This window comes from Coturnix japonica, chromosome Z, assembly GCF_054131305.1.
Source record: "Coturnix japonica strain WE chromosome Z, WE-NBRP24, whole genome shotgun sequence".
Taxonomy (NCBI): domain Eukaryota; kingdom Metazoa; phylum Chordata; class Aves; order Galliformes; family Phasianidae; genus Coturnix; species Coturnix japonica.
This window is the reverse complement of record NC_140702.1, coordinates 27,756,982-27,773,160: the sequence shown is the minus strand read 5'-3', so window position 1 is coordinate 27,773,160 and position 16,179 is coordinate 27,756,982. Positions and strand designations below refer to the sequence as shown.

The 16,179-nt window shown below is 39.1% G+C and overlaps 2 protein-coding genes across 8 annotated transcripts in view; one reads left to right on the top strand and one right to left on the bottom strand.

The window, feature by feature from the left end:
* Positions 1-906: 906 nt before the first annotated feature.
* LYRM7 (LYR motif containing 7) lies at positions 907-8,851 on the bottom strand. Its single transcript, XM_015849405.3, has 5 exons — positions 8,799-8,851; positions 6,743-6,815; positions 5,668-5,738; positions 3,884-3,965; positions 907-1,512 (listed from the first exon to the last, which is right to left on the bottom strand). Exons 1-5 carry the CDS (start codon positions 8,814-8,816, stop codon positions 1,436-1,438), a joined length of 321 nt encoding a protein of 106 aa, XP_015704891.1. The 5' UTR covers positions 8,817-8,851; the 3' UTR covers positions 907-1,435.
* Positions 8,852-10,031: 1,180 nt separating this feature from the next.
* Positions 10,032-16,179, top strand: part of HINT1 (histidine triad nucleotide binding protein 1) — a 69,864-nt gene continuing 63,716 nt past the window's right edge. For 6 of the 7 annotated variants that reach the window (XR_014939334.1, XR_014939333.1, XR_014939332.1 and 3 more), the window contains exons 1-2: positions 10,032-10,194; positions 11,740-11,844. Coding sequence is in view for 1 of the 7 variants with exons in the window: in XM_015849406.2 (XP_015704892.1) it covers positions 10,084-10,194; positions 11,740-11,844; positions 12,570-12,734 (381 nt within the window). In the remaining 6 variants the exon portion in view is untranslated. Of the gene's footprint in view, positions 10,195-11,739; positions 11,845-12,569; positions 12,883-16,179 lie in introns of those variants that run through there. The other variant, XM_015849406.2, reaches the window with a different exon arrangement.

Below are 16,179 nucleotides of genomic sequence, written 5' to 3'. Positions count from 1 at the left end.
ATGACAGCAGAACAGCAAGATCCCAGGCTATGGGCCAGCAAAGATTCATTCAAATGTAATAGCAGTGGGCACAGAAGAATGGGAAAGAAGCTGCTTACTTTCAGAAAACCTCAGGTATGCAGGGATCTCTAGAGAGTCACCCTCGCCTCCACTGCCAACCCTTCAATGAGGTCTGGGAAGGGGTGGATCCTGCACTGCATACACCTGAGCTCCCCTGCATTGACCCTGCCTTCTTACCAGGTGATCAATCACTATTTCAAGCCATGACTTAGCATTTCTGCTACAAAGACAATGTATTTACTGCTGGCTACTCTGATTGTGGCAGCTGAAGGCAACAGTTTTAAAATTTGCCCAGTGTCTCAACCCGTGAGAAGAAGACTGGACTCAAGCGCTAGTTTTTTGTTTTGCACAGTCACAACTAATGTCAGACAACGCATGAGGCACAAACATTTTTAGTGCTTAATAAAAATAGTTCGGATCTAAAAGGGAATCCTTCCTCCATGGTACTACACGCTTAGATTCTAGCATGGTGCCTGGTACTGAGTTATCAAAAAATTCTGTGTACGTATCACTGCAGTTAGGCTCCAATTAAAACAGAAGTGAACCAAATGGTGTGATAAATTCAGTGAGAAGGAAGTGGTAACGGCTTAGTAAAACTCACCATAAACTCAACCTCAGGAAATGAGAACCACTGCAACTAAGAAACAAGTCTCTTTTCTTTGGAAAATGCCTTCACATAGTCACAAGCTTAAAAATAATAAACATAACAAAATACATAAACCCTGTGATCTAAAACAATTTACAATATCCTCCAGCTTTCTTGTTTCATTGCCATTCATGAACTCAAACCCTGTCAATCTTGCTCCACTCAAAGGTGTGAGAAGGCAAACACTGCACACACTTGGCTTTCTGTAACACCTGAATAATTTATTCAGACAAGCCTAAAGAACTTTCTCAAACATTACAATAGTTTAGTGTAGAGTTAATGATAACTTAATAATTCAAGCCTTTTGATGTGAAACATAAATTTAATGGTAAGTTTTACAGCATGGTTTTCAGTTATTTCAAAATAGTATATAACATTATCAGGATTAAAAGCTGCAATTCACTTGCATTTAGTTCCTCAGAATTCTAGACTGCTAGGAAACAATCTGTATCTGATACTTCTCTCTGAAGTAACATAAACTCAGCAGTACATAAATGTACACACTTTCTTTTTCAAGGAAATTGCGTCCCTTGAATTTCTGTGGAAACAGCACCATCTTCCTCAAAAGAAGCCCACAGAGATATCATAACAAACAAAACTGCTTTCAGTTCACATTTTCTTGGCATTAAAATTTAAATTTGGAAAACAATTAAGACAGGTACCTACTACTGTTTTTCAGAGTTCTCATTACCAGGTTTTATCATAATGGGGGAGAAGAGCATAGTCTTCTCAGGATTCATGCTTTTTTATTGGTTTATCAAAGTAAGGAATATTGTCTTGTAGCAGATCCTTCCTGGGTATGAGTACTGTAAAAGAAAAAAAAAATTATTAAGAATTTCATCCTATGTCAAATGCCACTAAAATGATAAAATTGTTTTACATTTAAAAACAAAAACTCAGGTCAGTCAAACAAAAATCTAAACTTATGGTAAGCAAATAAGCAGCATCATGTTAACAATGCAATACATTATATTGATTTTATTATTATACCTTCTGTTGGAAGAACATTTTTGACCTTTTTGCTTTTAAGAACACTGAAAATATTTTAATGGTATTAGTAATTCATTAAAAAATGGCAAAGAATTGCAATAACTTTTAGCACAAGAGAGAACAATAATTTTAATGCTCCTGAGTCAGATTATGTTTACTTCAACAGTTCCCAAAATTTAGTATTAAATTTGGTATTCCACTCCAACCTCCTGAAATCTCATCTGTATAACATTCATCTTTTTACATGCTTTAGATGCCAACCGAAACAGAAAGCATCAATTGAAAATTATTACCACTATGTCCTCATAGAACAGCATTATATTGGGTCTGCCTAATTATGTGTCACTTTAACCTGTTCCTTACTAAACTCTTGCATCTAGCTCTTCAGAAATCAACCTGTCCCTTCCTCACTAGCGGAAAGGGCAGTGTCATGTCAGATTTGCTCAGGCAGAACAAACTAAAGCACAAACAGTTGGACCAAGTCAGACAGCTGCTAAAATTATATCAAACCTACAAAAATGCATGTGTATGCATTGTAAGTGTATACATGCAAGTGTAAAAACAAACATTTGGTCCAGAGTACACTGATATTCCACAGACTACAAGAAAGAAAACTGATTTCCCTGAGGTTATGTTACTTCTGCCCCTGTCTACTCAAGAGGCAGGACTGCAGACAAGTAATAGCAGATGTAGCTAAATCATACACTGTCAGATAAAATAGATAAAATGTACTAAAAAGATTCTAACAGCAACTCATTTCAAGACAAATCTGCAGCAATAAGCCTCTGTAACATTTTGCTTAGCTTTTCCTTTTTCTCTCCTCTTTCATGCAGAACAATGAATTGCTTTAATTACTATGATTATCTAAATGATTTTAAGGAATGCAAGGTAAGTTTGTAAAAATAAATACATGTATGCACACAGCAGCCAAAACCTCCTGTTTTGCCCATAGTCTGATGACTCCACCTAGCTCTGATGCCCTCATATAAAGAGACACATAGTAGAACTGGAAAGATCATGGAAAAAAATCAACAGAATGTTCACAGACATTCAGCTGCTGTTTCAGAGAGAAGCTTTACCATAGGTGAAGAAAGCAAAATAGAGGCAACAAAAGTCTTAAAAACTCAAGAGCAGCTTGGCAAAAATGGATAGTGATTGATAATTAAGAACACAGCAAATTATTCTTTTATAAATCATACTAAATTCTTTGTCAAGTACCTGAATGCAAGAAATTTGAGTGGATGATGGGAGGAAACACAAAGAAATTGAGGATAACTAAAATAGAAACTACCCCTGCCTCAGGAAGTGTTGCCAAGTGTAAACAGATGGAAGATAGCAAAGCACATTTCCTCTGTTCCTACTCTTCTACTACCATCTCCTAGAATCTCTATACAATAGAGCCAATACAGTCTAGACAAATCTCTAGCCTCAATCATTATGGCTATTCTGATGTTAAATGCTTTACCAAACCCAAACCTGAAAGTATATATTAAGATTTACAGACTCCACTAACCAGAAGTGAAAGAAAACAATGTATGCAGCTGAAGATTTCTTCTATATACTACTACTAGGTTGCAAGATGAATTTATATTTCTCTACCTACAAGAAAATTTCCAAACCAGGAGCTAAGATTTCAGAATCTGACAGGCTCTGCATCAAAGTTGTCATCCTGTGGCAAATATTCCAAGGCACCACCTTGAACTTCAACAGTCAAAACAAGGTTTTGGATGGAAAACAGCACTTCAAAGAAAAAGCAGTTGGACAGGCAGCATACACACTGCATTTGTTAATTCTTCTCAGACAACTTCTACCTATACGGTATAGCAAGAGCCTGCAGATACTGTGGCTAATTCATTAATACACAGACTGGTTAGCCAGTACATGCAAGCTAATGGTTAGGGTACCAAGTATAACTTCTTTTTTACACTGAGGGCATTGAAGCTAGTTTGAGCTTCTCTTCTAATAGCTCCCACTATACAAAAGGAAGAAAGAAAAAAAAAAAAAAAGGAAAAAAGAATATAAAATGTGTATGTTTGAAACTGCTATACGAGTAAATTAGAGGTATAGGCAGAAAAACGAACAACAGGCAGAGCTGTGCCCTCTCTATTCTGCTTAGTTTTCAAGTTTTCTATTCATTTACTGAAACGCAACATTTAAAAATGTCCTTAAGCATGCAGCTCTACTCACATATTTTGTCGGAATCTGTGTGAACTGCCTGAATAACAGAAGTTCTGAGAATCACTTCAACATCTGAAGCTATTTTCAGAAGCTAATAAAGAGAAACAAACAAACAGTAGTTGAAATAGCACTTTAAAAAAAAAATAAAAAATGCAAAAAAAAATGCAAATAAAAAAATAAATAAAAATAAAAAAAAAAATAAAAAATGCAAAAAAAAATGCAAATAAAAAAATAAAAAAAATAAAAAATGCAAAAAAAAAATGCAATAAAAAATGCAAAAAAAAAAAAAATCCCCTTTTTTTTTTTTCCCACATTTGAGAGGTATTGAATGATGAAAGGCAGTCAGGTCTATTATTCAGTAAGCTATTTACTATCTCTACATAGCTTTAATTTTGGAGGTCATGGTTGATAAAACAGCTACAGAATATCAAGCCTTTTGCTGAAAAGAATATAGCAGCATAAAATCTATGCATCTGATTAAAACAGCAAAGGAACATGGTAGAAAGCAATTACCAAAACAAGTAACTATATATACCACAGCAAACTTACTGAGGGTACACTCAATCCCACCATCTATGTCACTGATAAAGATGTTGAAAAGCACTAGTTCCAAGACAGATCTTTGGGGGACGCCACTTGTGACTGGCCTTCACCTCATCATACAGCCACTGACAACGACCCTCTGGCTACAGCCATCCAACCAATTATTATCGACCTAACAGTGAAGCCATGGTGAAGCCATGCTGGCTGTCTCAGATCACATTCAGAAGGATCTGCTCCATGATCTTCCCAGGCACAGACGTGAAGCTCACGGGTCTTCAGCTTCCTTTCTCCCTTCCCTGAATATGGGAGAGACGGTTCCCCTTTTCCATTCACTGGGAACTTCATGTGACAGCTTCACGGGCCATTTCAGTGGTAGCATACATCAGTGAATGAAAGGGCAAGCTATTGAATTTAACATTCCTGCTTTTGAAATAAAGTGGAAAAAAATAGGGGCCAAAAATGACAAGAATACTGAGGTTTATCAAAGGAGGTAGAGGAACAGATAATATCTAAAGATTAGCATAGCATAATTAGCAAAAGGCCCACAATTCCCTTCCTCATTAAGAGGATAAACAGAGTAACCCTTGCATATTTTGCTAAGTAATTACCAGAAGCCTCATACTTGTTTGCATGATATCTTTCTCGAAAATAAGTTAATTTGCACAAATGAGACACCCTGCCTGCACCAGGAAGCAGTGCATATCAGCAGGAGAGGATTTTTGCAATGTAAGAGTTGGAGCTGAGGATTTGGGCACAAAAAATTTCTCTGTACCCTTCCTCTTTCAAATGGGAAATATCCAGAACACCCATTAGCAGCTAGACTGCATACACAATGCCAATTAATAATAATCTGAAGATTATTTAAAACTTTCATAACTTTGTTATCCAATAAACTAAACAGATAAGTTCAAATGAAAAAAAGCTCAAATATAAATTATGGGCAGAACAGGAACACAAAATTCCTTAAAAAAATAGCAGAACAGCTTTTTCTGCCAAGAATATACGCTTCAAAATTATCACAATGAACTACTAGAAGAAGCCTCCTTAAGTATTTTTCTTATGTGCAAAATTCTATGACAGGCTATTAACATCAATATATTTATAAACACAGATCCATGAGAAAGTCTTTCCAGAACCACTTCTTATAATGATTCAGTAAGTATCTGTGGGGATTTTTTAAGTAAAAGGCATTCTTTATACTCAAAGAAAAAAAACGAATAAAACTTAAATATAATGAAAACAAGAAATACCTCATTTATTTTCTCTTCAGATGTCTCACTTTGGTTTTTTCTGAATTCTTCATTTATCTTTTGTCTTGCAGCTAAATAAAGTAAGCAAAGTAAATAAAATGTGAACAAAACATTAGTATCTTGTCATTGTGATTGCAACAAAGCTCATGACGATAAGGCTGTAATATCTACTTCAGGTCTGCTTCTTAACTTGGCTTATGTCTATGCTCCTTTGTCTATGTATCTACCTTATACATACATACATACATACATACATACATACACATATATATATATATATATATATATCAACCCCTTCTTGGCACGCTCATTCTAAAAAATACAAGATTTCGAGAGTATTCCGGTGATGTCAAAGTTTGAGTTTACTGGTACAAAACAAGATACAGTGCCAGATCTGTCCACCTAGCCTTCTCAGCTTTACAAATATCTAACATACAGAAAGCACTGCAAAAATTTCAGGACAAGGGAGAACGGACTTAAACTAGAAGAGGGGAGGCTTAGGTTAGATGTTAAGAAAAAATACTTGAGAGAGTAGTGAGGCACTGTCCAGAGAAGCCATGGATGCTTCCTCCCTGGAGGTGTTCAGAGTCAGGCTTGATGGGTTGCAGGGCAGCCCAATCTAGCAGCTGGCAACCCTACCCACAGCAGTGGGGAACCAGATGATCTTCAAGGTCCCTTCTCATCCATGCCATTCTACGATTGATTCTACATATTCAGTTAGCTATTTCCCATGAAAAAAATTGGATGAGACAGCATGATCGCTATTGAAATTACTGTGAGCCCATCTCCTTACCTTGCATTTTGACTCTTGCATCACATACCTTATCATTTTTATGGAAGCATTAGAACAGTTAAATACAAACTAGAGCTGCAGAACTGACACCACCTTCTCTGGAAAAGGTAGAATTTTTAGATCTCTTCACCACTTCCACATTCTTAACAAAAAGACAGCATTGGTACAACTCCCTCCCCATAACATTAAGAAGTAGCTCTAATGAACACAGCAATGACACCACTAAGAATTAATCTTATTTTGGCATGTAACATGCACCCATCACACAAAAGCCTATCTTACCTTCAAGGGCTCTTGCATCATTCTTAAAAACTTGTTGCCGAGTTCTGTGTAACAATTTAAAAAGCCTCAAAGCCTGTAAATACAAGATGAATAGAACCAGTGTGCTTGCAAGGAAGATTCTTAGTTAAAACAACTATGCTCTTATTAAAAGCGTTTTAGATGATCTTTCACAGCACTTCTGTTTAGTACAACACTTGGTATGAAATCAGTATCAGAGGTACTATACCTCAGTTCCTGATCAGTTAGCTTGTAGCCACAGCAGATTTAAGAAAAAATCCTAAACAGTTCTAGATACTTCAGATCAACCTGAAATACTGGAGAGGACCAGCAGTACACTTCTAAATAATCATCTGACATAATGAGGATATAATCTGAAAAATACTTTCATGCAAGCAAATCTATTATGCCAATATAAGTCAGAAACAACAGAACCTGAGTAACTGTGCAAATATGTCACCTAAAGGGACTACTATGATCATATTTGTGTATATTCTGCAATTCAAAACAAACAAACAAATAAAATAAAGCAAAGAAATCTAAATGGTTAAATTACTCTTACAAGCCACTGTATGGAAGCTGAAAATTGAATTCCAAATGGATTTTGAAATTGTACAGTAACTAGTTAGAACACATACTTTTAATGTCCCTCTGTAATACCTAGCTAATATCTTCTACAGGTGATTTGGCAAATCCAAAACAAAGTCTTTCCCCTAAATACAAATGCCAGACCAGCTAGAAAACCAGGAATTACGAAGTAACAATGACAGATCTGTCTATGGATATACAGTAAAAATACTGAGAATCACAGCTTACAGTCATAAAGTTTTGACTGCTTATTCACATATAATATCACGAATCAATGCAATCTCCAGGAAATCCTGACTTCAGATCCAGAAGGATTATTAAGGGGATATCATCTGGAGTTATTTCTAGTACTTTCTAGTATGTTTAGGCTCTTCAGAAAGGTGCAGCCCTCAGTACTTCACGATGACCTTGAACTGTGCTCTCACAATTACTATTCAACAAATTTCTCAGAAGGAAAAAGAGGAGAGACACACTTATAAATGAGAAATACTTATCTTCTTCACTAGTGCTATTAAGGGACAACTTACAAACACCAACAAATTGCATTCTCATTTCACTGCAGTGAATAGACACTAACTCACTATCAAGTATCCTGCTGTTGAGGATATATTGCTGCAGTATAGATCTTTGTGCCACAAGGTAGACCAATACACTACCCACAACTTAAAAGTCAGTGGTATGCTTATGCTAAAACCTTTTCTTTTACAAGGCTTGGTACAGGAGTTGACAGTGAGTTAAACCACGTGTGCAGCCATATGGAAGAGGTGGACTCTGCTAACTCCCACTCACTTTCCACGTCCTCAATAATTCACAGCCAGCATAGACCTGTGCTGCTCATGAACCATTCCCCAGGTGCTTGAAACTGTGGGAAACAGACCGACAAATGACATTAGCAGCCGGCAAGCAATTTCTTGTCCTATAAATCTATTTCAGTAGATCTGCCTACACCATTTCAATAGCATTGTTTAAAATATATGGTATATATGTATACCATCCTCACAAACTGCACTATCAACATTACTAACAGCTTTGAATCAGAGACTCACTGATCGACATTTCTCATGTAACTTCCAATGAAATACCAGCAAAAACATGGTAAGTACATTGCGTGCCGTTACTCTTTACACTTCCATAACCGACCAACGGAGCCACAGCAGCTGGCACGGCGCACAGCACGGCGCACAGCCCCCACAGCATCTCCCCTCTCCTCGACGTCTCCCCCCTCCCGGAGGCTCAGGCGGGTACGGGCCGATCGGGGAAGGGACGGCGACGACCCCGACTGCACGACCCCGCGCGGGCCGCCTTCGTCCTTTCCCCGTTGGGCCCAGGCTCCAGTTGACTCGAGGCAGCCCCCGAGGACCAGAGAAACCCGACATGTTGGGCCTGAATCCGGCCAGGCCTTCACCCAGCGCCACCAGCCAGCCTAGATCGTAGAAGCCCCCTCCCCACCACGCATGCGCACTGCTCTCACCCTCCCGCGGCTCGCCATGGCGACCGATATGCGGGAGGCGGAAGGACATGCTCGGAGTTTCCGGTTCCGCCCCCCGCACGGCGCAAATGGGTGCACCCTCTAAAGCCGCCCGGCCGAGTTCAACGAGCCACCTCTCTGGTGCCGGGCAGCGTTCGTTCTGCTTCAGCTCAGAGATCGAGCAGAGGCCGCGCCCCCTGGGCCTATTTTAGCCAAAGGGAGCATGAGGATTTAAAATGCAATCAGCTTTTTACTGTTGTTTATTTATTTATTTATTTTAACCGCAAAGCCTTCCAATACCTGAAGGGAACTTACTCCCAGGAGGGGAGTAAACTCTTGGAAAGGGCTGACAATAGAAGGACACGGGGAAATGGTTTTAAGTTAAAAGAGGGAAGATTTAGGTTGGATGTTAGGGGGAAGTTCTTCACTAGGAGAGTGGTTAGGTCCTGGAACAGGCTGCCCAGGGAGGTTGTGGATGCCCCGTCCTTGGAGGTGTTCAAGGCCAGGTTGGACGGGAACATGGGCAACCTGATCTATGGGGTCTCTATGGGGATCTGTGGGGTCTCCTGGGCAACCTGATCTAGTAAAGGTGTATGTTTGGTGGCCCTGCCAGGCAGGGGGGTTGGAACTACATGATCCTTGAGATCCCTTCCAACCCGGGTCATTCTGTGATTCTGTGAAAAGGTTTTATTGTTTTCAAAACAATATGTGATATACCTGGTGAGACAAAAACGTTGAAGTCAAATGCTTGGAAAAAAAAAAAAAAAAAAAAAAAGAAATTCTGCCCAATCACAAAAATATAGTCAGACACTATATATGCAATATATATATAAGCATATATATGCAATATATATATAAGCATATATATGGAATATATAAGCAATATATGTGGAACCTGGGGAAAATATTCTTGTGCATTCTGAGGTGAAAGATAAAAGCATTCTATTGTCACACTAGTACTTCTCGTGAGGCAAAAGCATGAGGCAGAAGATAAAAGTATTCTATAGTGCCTCCAGGGATAGAGGAAGAACACAACTCGTCACTCACTACAGCCAAAATGGGAAGTTTTAGAACTGCCGCTTATGGATTCATTTGGCTAAACTGATGTATTGGTCCTTAAACTAAAGCTAAATACACCGAGCCAAAAAGGCAGGCGACTCAGCCAATAGGGCGAATAAAGGAAGGGAGGCGGTGCTCAGCCGGGTTAATGAGCTCGGCGAGGGGCGGAGCTGAGGTGGAAGGAAAGCAGGGCGGCGTGGTGTCTGCGGGTGCCTGATGGTGAGTCGCCATGTCTGACGAGATCAGTAAGGCGCAGGCTGCGCGCCCCGGCGGGGACACCATCTTCGGGAAGATCATTCGCAAGGAGATTCCTGCCAACATCATCTACGAGGACGAGCAGGTGAGGGCAGGGCACCCTCTGCTTCTAACCACCCCGGGCTTTGGGGCGGGAGGGACGAAGCCTCCAGACGTCATGGCTCGTGTGGGGCTCTGCCTCTTAGGCCCTGCTATTAAAGTAGGGAATTAAGGAGCGTTTTAGCTGCTGGTTCTGTTGGTAGAAGTCTGGAAGCAGCCATTCTATGATGGGGGGGATCTGCTGCCGCTGGTGCATTGCGGTGTGGAGGAACTCAGCTGGTTTGGATGTGAATAGGCAATACATCTCCGTGCCTTATCTGTGTACTTCACAATGATGGGTATCCTGATACTCTGAAACAATGTTTTAACACATCGTAGTCATGTTGCAGCTTCTGTTTACTTTCAAGGGAAGTTTCCCTGGTTTCAGAGTATCAGGATAATGTGCTTTCGTGTCAGAGTGTGTGTGTATTTCCCCCTCCCCCCAAGCTGTTCTGGCAACAGCCTTAGGATTGCTTAACTGAGAATAATGCTGTTGGCTGCCTTATTAGTCTTGAGAGTAGATAGACAGCTCTGACAGCCAGTAATATTGAGTATTCTTTGGAAGAGCAATTAGCTGCACTGTCTTGGTTGATTTTACCCAAAACTGTGCTTTTAGAGCTTAGTTTTTTTATAGAGAGTAATCTTTAATTCATTTTATTAACCCTACTTAAGATCTGTTTAGAGATTTAAAGTGAGGCAAAACTGATATAGGGAAGACTTTGCGTTGTGAAAAGACGTGGAAAAAAACTACTTCTGGAGGTAAATGCTGAGGCATATTTGATCTCTCTAAGGAGGTACTGCATGCAGTTTCAGAACAGATATTAATACTTGTGTAAAATAAGGTAGGAGTAAACTACTTACCATGCATAGCTGTTCATATTTCAAAGGTGATCCCTTTTCCCTTTTCTCAGTCTGAAAACATCTGAAATACACTATTTGGAAATAGTCTTTCTCTGAAATACTTGGTGTTACGGAGAACAGGAAATATAGTATGGCTTCAACTGCATAGCTGCTGCATTGCTGTCATGGTATTGTAGGATTTGGAAGGAACTTCTGGGGACTGTCCAGTTTGATTTCTTCACTAAAGCAGGTTCCCTATTTCTGACCAAGGGAATACTTAGACATTTTTGTGTTATGGCTGGCAACTGTTTGCTCTTTTCTTATTGAACAGAGCAAAATAAGAGGAAAAATGAGAGTAATTGTACTTTCTATAGATACATATATCATCAGCTCTCTTAGCTGTTATAGTTGGAGAGGAAAAATTGTGAAGTCAGTTGTTTGTTAACTTGCTGGGAAGGCTACAGCTCTTAAAAAACATTAAAAAAATAAAAGAAAAATCATTATTTGTTCACACCAGTAGGTTTTGTTAAGTATGTGCTTTGTGTGTAGAAATAATAAATCCTAGGCATATATCAATGAAGAAAAAAACACCTCTGGTTATGTTTAGAGTATCTGATAATCTGCCTAAGTGTCATGGAGCTTTACTGATTTCCTTAAATTCTTATCTTTCTCTGAAGTAAGTTTACTTTTTACCCATTTGTTCTTCCTCCAGTGCCTTGCGTTCCATGATATCTCACCTCAAGCTCCAACGCATTTTCTAGTGATTCCTAAGAAGCCAATTGTCAGGTTATCTGAAGCAGAAGATTCTGATGAATCTGTAAGTATTATAGAAGTATTCTGTACACTAAACTACTTATAAATACTTATACTTTTATCTCCTTTTATTTCTAGACATTATGAAGAAATAAAGTAGTTTTTTGATACTGTAATTATTTGGTTCTAGTTTAGAATGGGAATTGAACTCAGCTTTCACAGTAAAGATAGTGGTATAAAGCTAAACAAATCTCTGGGTATGTATTTGCAGTGCAGAATGCATTGTTGTTCTGGAGTACTGTCTGATGCATGTCTAAACTCTAGTTTATGGTAAGTAGTACTTCATATAGAGAATATACAGAGTAGCACTTCTAATGTGGAGAACAGAGGTTGGGTCTTTTGATAGATTCGAGCTGAAGAAGGGGAGATTCAGCTGTGAATTCCTGAACTGTTCCATTTTTAGCTAAAACCATTTAAGGCCTGCAAGTTTCTTTTTAATAATTAATATTGCCTGTTGAAGTTACCAGGCCTTTAACTGCAATAGAAGTATAGCTTCTCTGAAACTTTGTAGTTTGTTACTGTCTAGCTTGAAAAAATTCCATAGCTTGCTCCTTCTCCTTATATTATGCACAGTCAGCCTTTGTAGCTTTGCTTGGAAAATACCAGCTGCGGACAGAAAGCAATTTGAAGAGCTGTGGCTGAATTTCTTAGAATTAACTAACTGACCTCTGAGTAGTTCTTTGCTCTCATTCTTCCCTTCTTGCCCTCTCCCCTCTTTTTCTCCTCCAGCTTCTTGGGCATTTAATGATTGTTGGCAAGAAGTGTGCTGCTAACCTGGGCCTGACCAATGGATTCCGGATGGTTTTGAATGAAGGGCCTGAGGGTGGGCAGTCTGTCTATCATGTACATCTCCATATTCTGGGAGGTCGTCAGTTGGGCTGGCCTCCTGGCTAAGATTTTTACACCACAAGACATGCTGCATGCGTACAAATCACTAGCAAATAGATCTGTTTCCAGTCAAATTAGCCACTGTTAATGTAAATTGTTCTTGGATATGTGTCTTTGAACAGTACTTGCACAATAAAGATACAGCATGTGGGAATTATCTGTCTCGTGTGTCTTACTGATGGAATTGGTTCTGTAAGCTAAAATATTGTGTCTGGGATGTTTTGGCTCTACTACTAACAATGTTCTATGGATGTGATTTGTCATTTGAAACCTGAGGATGCAACTTGTATAGCAGTCTTTCATGCCTTTTTGGAAAAAAAAAAAACAAAAACAACAAAACTTAAGCTTTTTGAAAGCTGCTGATACAACTTACAAAGCTGTTGTTGTTTTTTGTTTGTTTGTTTTAATGTGAAATTACCAAGACACCATGCAGGGCATGTTTCAAGCGAAGTACATTGTCTTAGAAACCTACAACTCTAGTTCAAGCACTCCATCAGTATCTGCTCAATAAAGCATCCTTTCCTGTGAGAAAAGATTAACCAGTAGTCTAAAGGTATTATGAAACTATACCATAGCTGACATTGTATTTATAGCTACATTGTGATTTTGGTAGAATTGAGAACTTGAAAATGTTAAACTATTCATGTAGGGCCTCTTAAGATGCTCAGGTTGTTTTGTATAAGTGTGCATTTTAGAGATTTATTTGGGCACGGTTTGTATGGCACTCTTTGTCAGTGTTGCCTTGAACAGTACTGTTATCAAATCTGCAAGGCAGTTATTCTGGAATTAGGCTCATTGAAGTATCTGCCAGTGTAAATATAAAACAACTGTCCTTGATGTTAAAATTGATAAGGCCTAGCTAACCAGTTTTTAGTGCTTTTTACTGTGGGAATTCTTTAAGCAGATGCCATAAGAAAATTGTATTTGTGATCACTGCTTCTTTAGAGTACAGATTTAACACATTAGAGACATTAGAGAAAGAAAGGCATGTGTGTAGAGAACATACAGATAAAAGCTGTGAGTTATGTTAATTCAGCTGAAAAGTTGTGTTTGGCAAAAGCTTATGAAATCACTTAACTTGGAAAGCATTCTGTTAGTTCTCTGGTAGTTCTGAGCACCAGAACTCTTCACCTAAGGGGTTACTTCAACTGGAAGACTATCTAGTGCTTCTGATAGCCACAGCATTTAGGATTAAAATAGGAGATGTTTCCAGTGTGGTAGCCTGTTCTCCTGCGTGTCCTGTGTGGAAGTGTTAGGAAAGCTCATCCCATAGAGGTACAGTATTACACCTGAATCTCAAGACTGAGGTATGACCAGTAGACACTGTGAAGCTAAAGAAAACTTGAAAATAGCTGAAAATCTTTCTTGTTTGTTCTTGAAAAGTGCTCAGCGGTATGAGGTGAAGCATGAGGAATTAGATGGTCTTAGGGGCATCAGGAGATTAACTGTAGGCAGCCATATGCAGAAATAGATATGTGAAATATGCACTACTTTTACTCGTCTGATTTCTATTTTGTGTGTTTGCTTTATACCAGTGTTGCCATTTGTGAGTTCATACCTGTCAGGCAGCTAAGCAATATACCACAGAGCTGTTCACCTACTTTCTTCCCTCTCAGAGGGAAAAGGGAAGAAGCTGGGGGGGGGGGGGGGAAGAACTCATGGATTAAGAGAAAGACTTTGTACAGGAATGAATGAGAATGAGAAAAATAATAGTAATGATAGTAACAGGTCACTCTGAAAGTAATGCCTTTTATTTCTGTGGAAACTACAAACGTACACAGAGCACAACATTCAATAGAGCAGATTCTCAGTTACAAAATGATATTTTTTTCAGCAGAGTCAGAATCACTTAATAGTTTCACCTGCGATGGATAAGAGTTTCCAGGCTGTGCTTGTAAAAATCTGCACTAGCAGAGGTGACCCCCACAGTCACTACCGCTGAAATGCTCAACCCACCACCTCACTGTGCTCACATCTGCCATTTGGTTTCTGTAAATGTTCAGCAATTGTCTGAAATAGGATTTTTATTTTTTATTTTTTCCTGCATGAAGGAATTCAATTACACACCTTTGCCTCATATGCACTGCTGCATCAGTTTTGTCAGACTGCTTCTCTCCTGTGATTTGTCTCATGGCAACAAGAGAACAGTGGATTTCTGGTGGGAAGGTTCATGCCCTACTGCTATACCACTATCATTTGCCTCTGACATTTTGGACAAACATAATAAAAGAGGAGGTGGTATTTTCACAGCAGCCCTTTTATGTATTTACAAAACAAGTAGTGCACAATAAAATTGTTCATTCCAGCAACCAGTGCCCAGCCAGTCCCTGAACAGTGGATATTTCCCTTCCCTCCCCCAACCTTCACCAGTTTAGGTCAGCAGTTCTGCTTCTTTTCCCTCCCAGCTCTTTGTACTCCTTCAGCCCCCTGCTGTTGGCAGGGCAGTATGAGAAGCTGAAAAACTGGAATGTCCTAGCTCTCTGCAGTGCTGCTAATCAACAGTTAAAACACACGTGTTAACAACATTGTTGATATCACAGCCTCATACCATTATACAATCCCAGCCAAAACCAGGTCAACCAACCAACACTCAGAAACATTTTTGAATGGAAAATTTGATTTCTCTGATCTAATAGTACAGACCACTGTATCTTTACACAGTGGAAGAATTAGTGAGTAGTTGCCATGTCAAGCACTTAGGATCACCTATTTTTTGTTAATGAGCTTTGAAAAGGAAAGCTCTTATCATCGAGGCCATTCACATCCTTCTGCTTGAGTTGCACCTTTACCTTTGTTGCAAGGTACGGCTGCTCTGTGTTCTGATTTATAAAGACAGTGACAAGTAACATATATGACCTGCAGCAAAGGGATGTGGCAAATTTCACCCTGGTAGATAATTAAAAAAAGAGGAGTTGGGAAAGTAACATGTTTATACTGCTGAGGGTTCTGAGCCACTCAATGGAAGATGTTCTGTTCTCTTCTGTTTCCCCAAGTTATAAAATGTGTCTTATCAACAGCATGTAAGCAACTGTGGATCTTAAATTTAATTGATCTTCTGGGCAGAAGATGGAAATGATCTACCTGAAGTAGACAGAAGCTGAAATATGGTTTGAAGTTGTGCTGTTGAGGTGTTTGCATCCACCTGACTAAATGACTGAGCTAAGCATTATGTACTGGAATGTCTCAATAAGCTCCTTGAGAAATCTGGTAGGTGGAGTTGGGGTTGGGTTGGGATTCTTTTGGTAAGCAGTGAGGATTCTGAAGAGGCTGGGCAGGACTTAGAGATTCAGAGCAATTAGGTTATTGCTATAGATTTCATAAGTCTGTGGTTTCTGGTGGGATTTACGTCTCACTGTGCAAATAATTCCATTGGTAGACTGTTGAAAATGAGATATCAAAAAGGTTTTAACCAGGGATCCACAGAAAAAAACTCAGCATGGAAGGTTACTGG

Coding starts and splice junctions, on each gene's coding strand:
- LYRM7 (XM_015849405.3), bottom strand. Junction 3,966..5,667: donor CTGAAGAGAAAATAAATGAG/GTATTTCTTGTT, acceptor TCTCTTTATTAG/CTTCTGAAAATAGCTTCAGA. Junction 1,513..3,883: donor CACAGATTCCGACAAAATAT/GTGAGTAGAGCT, acceptor TTTCTTTTACAG/TACTCATACCCAGGAAGGAT.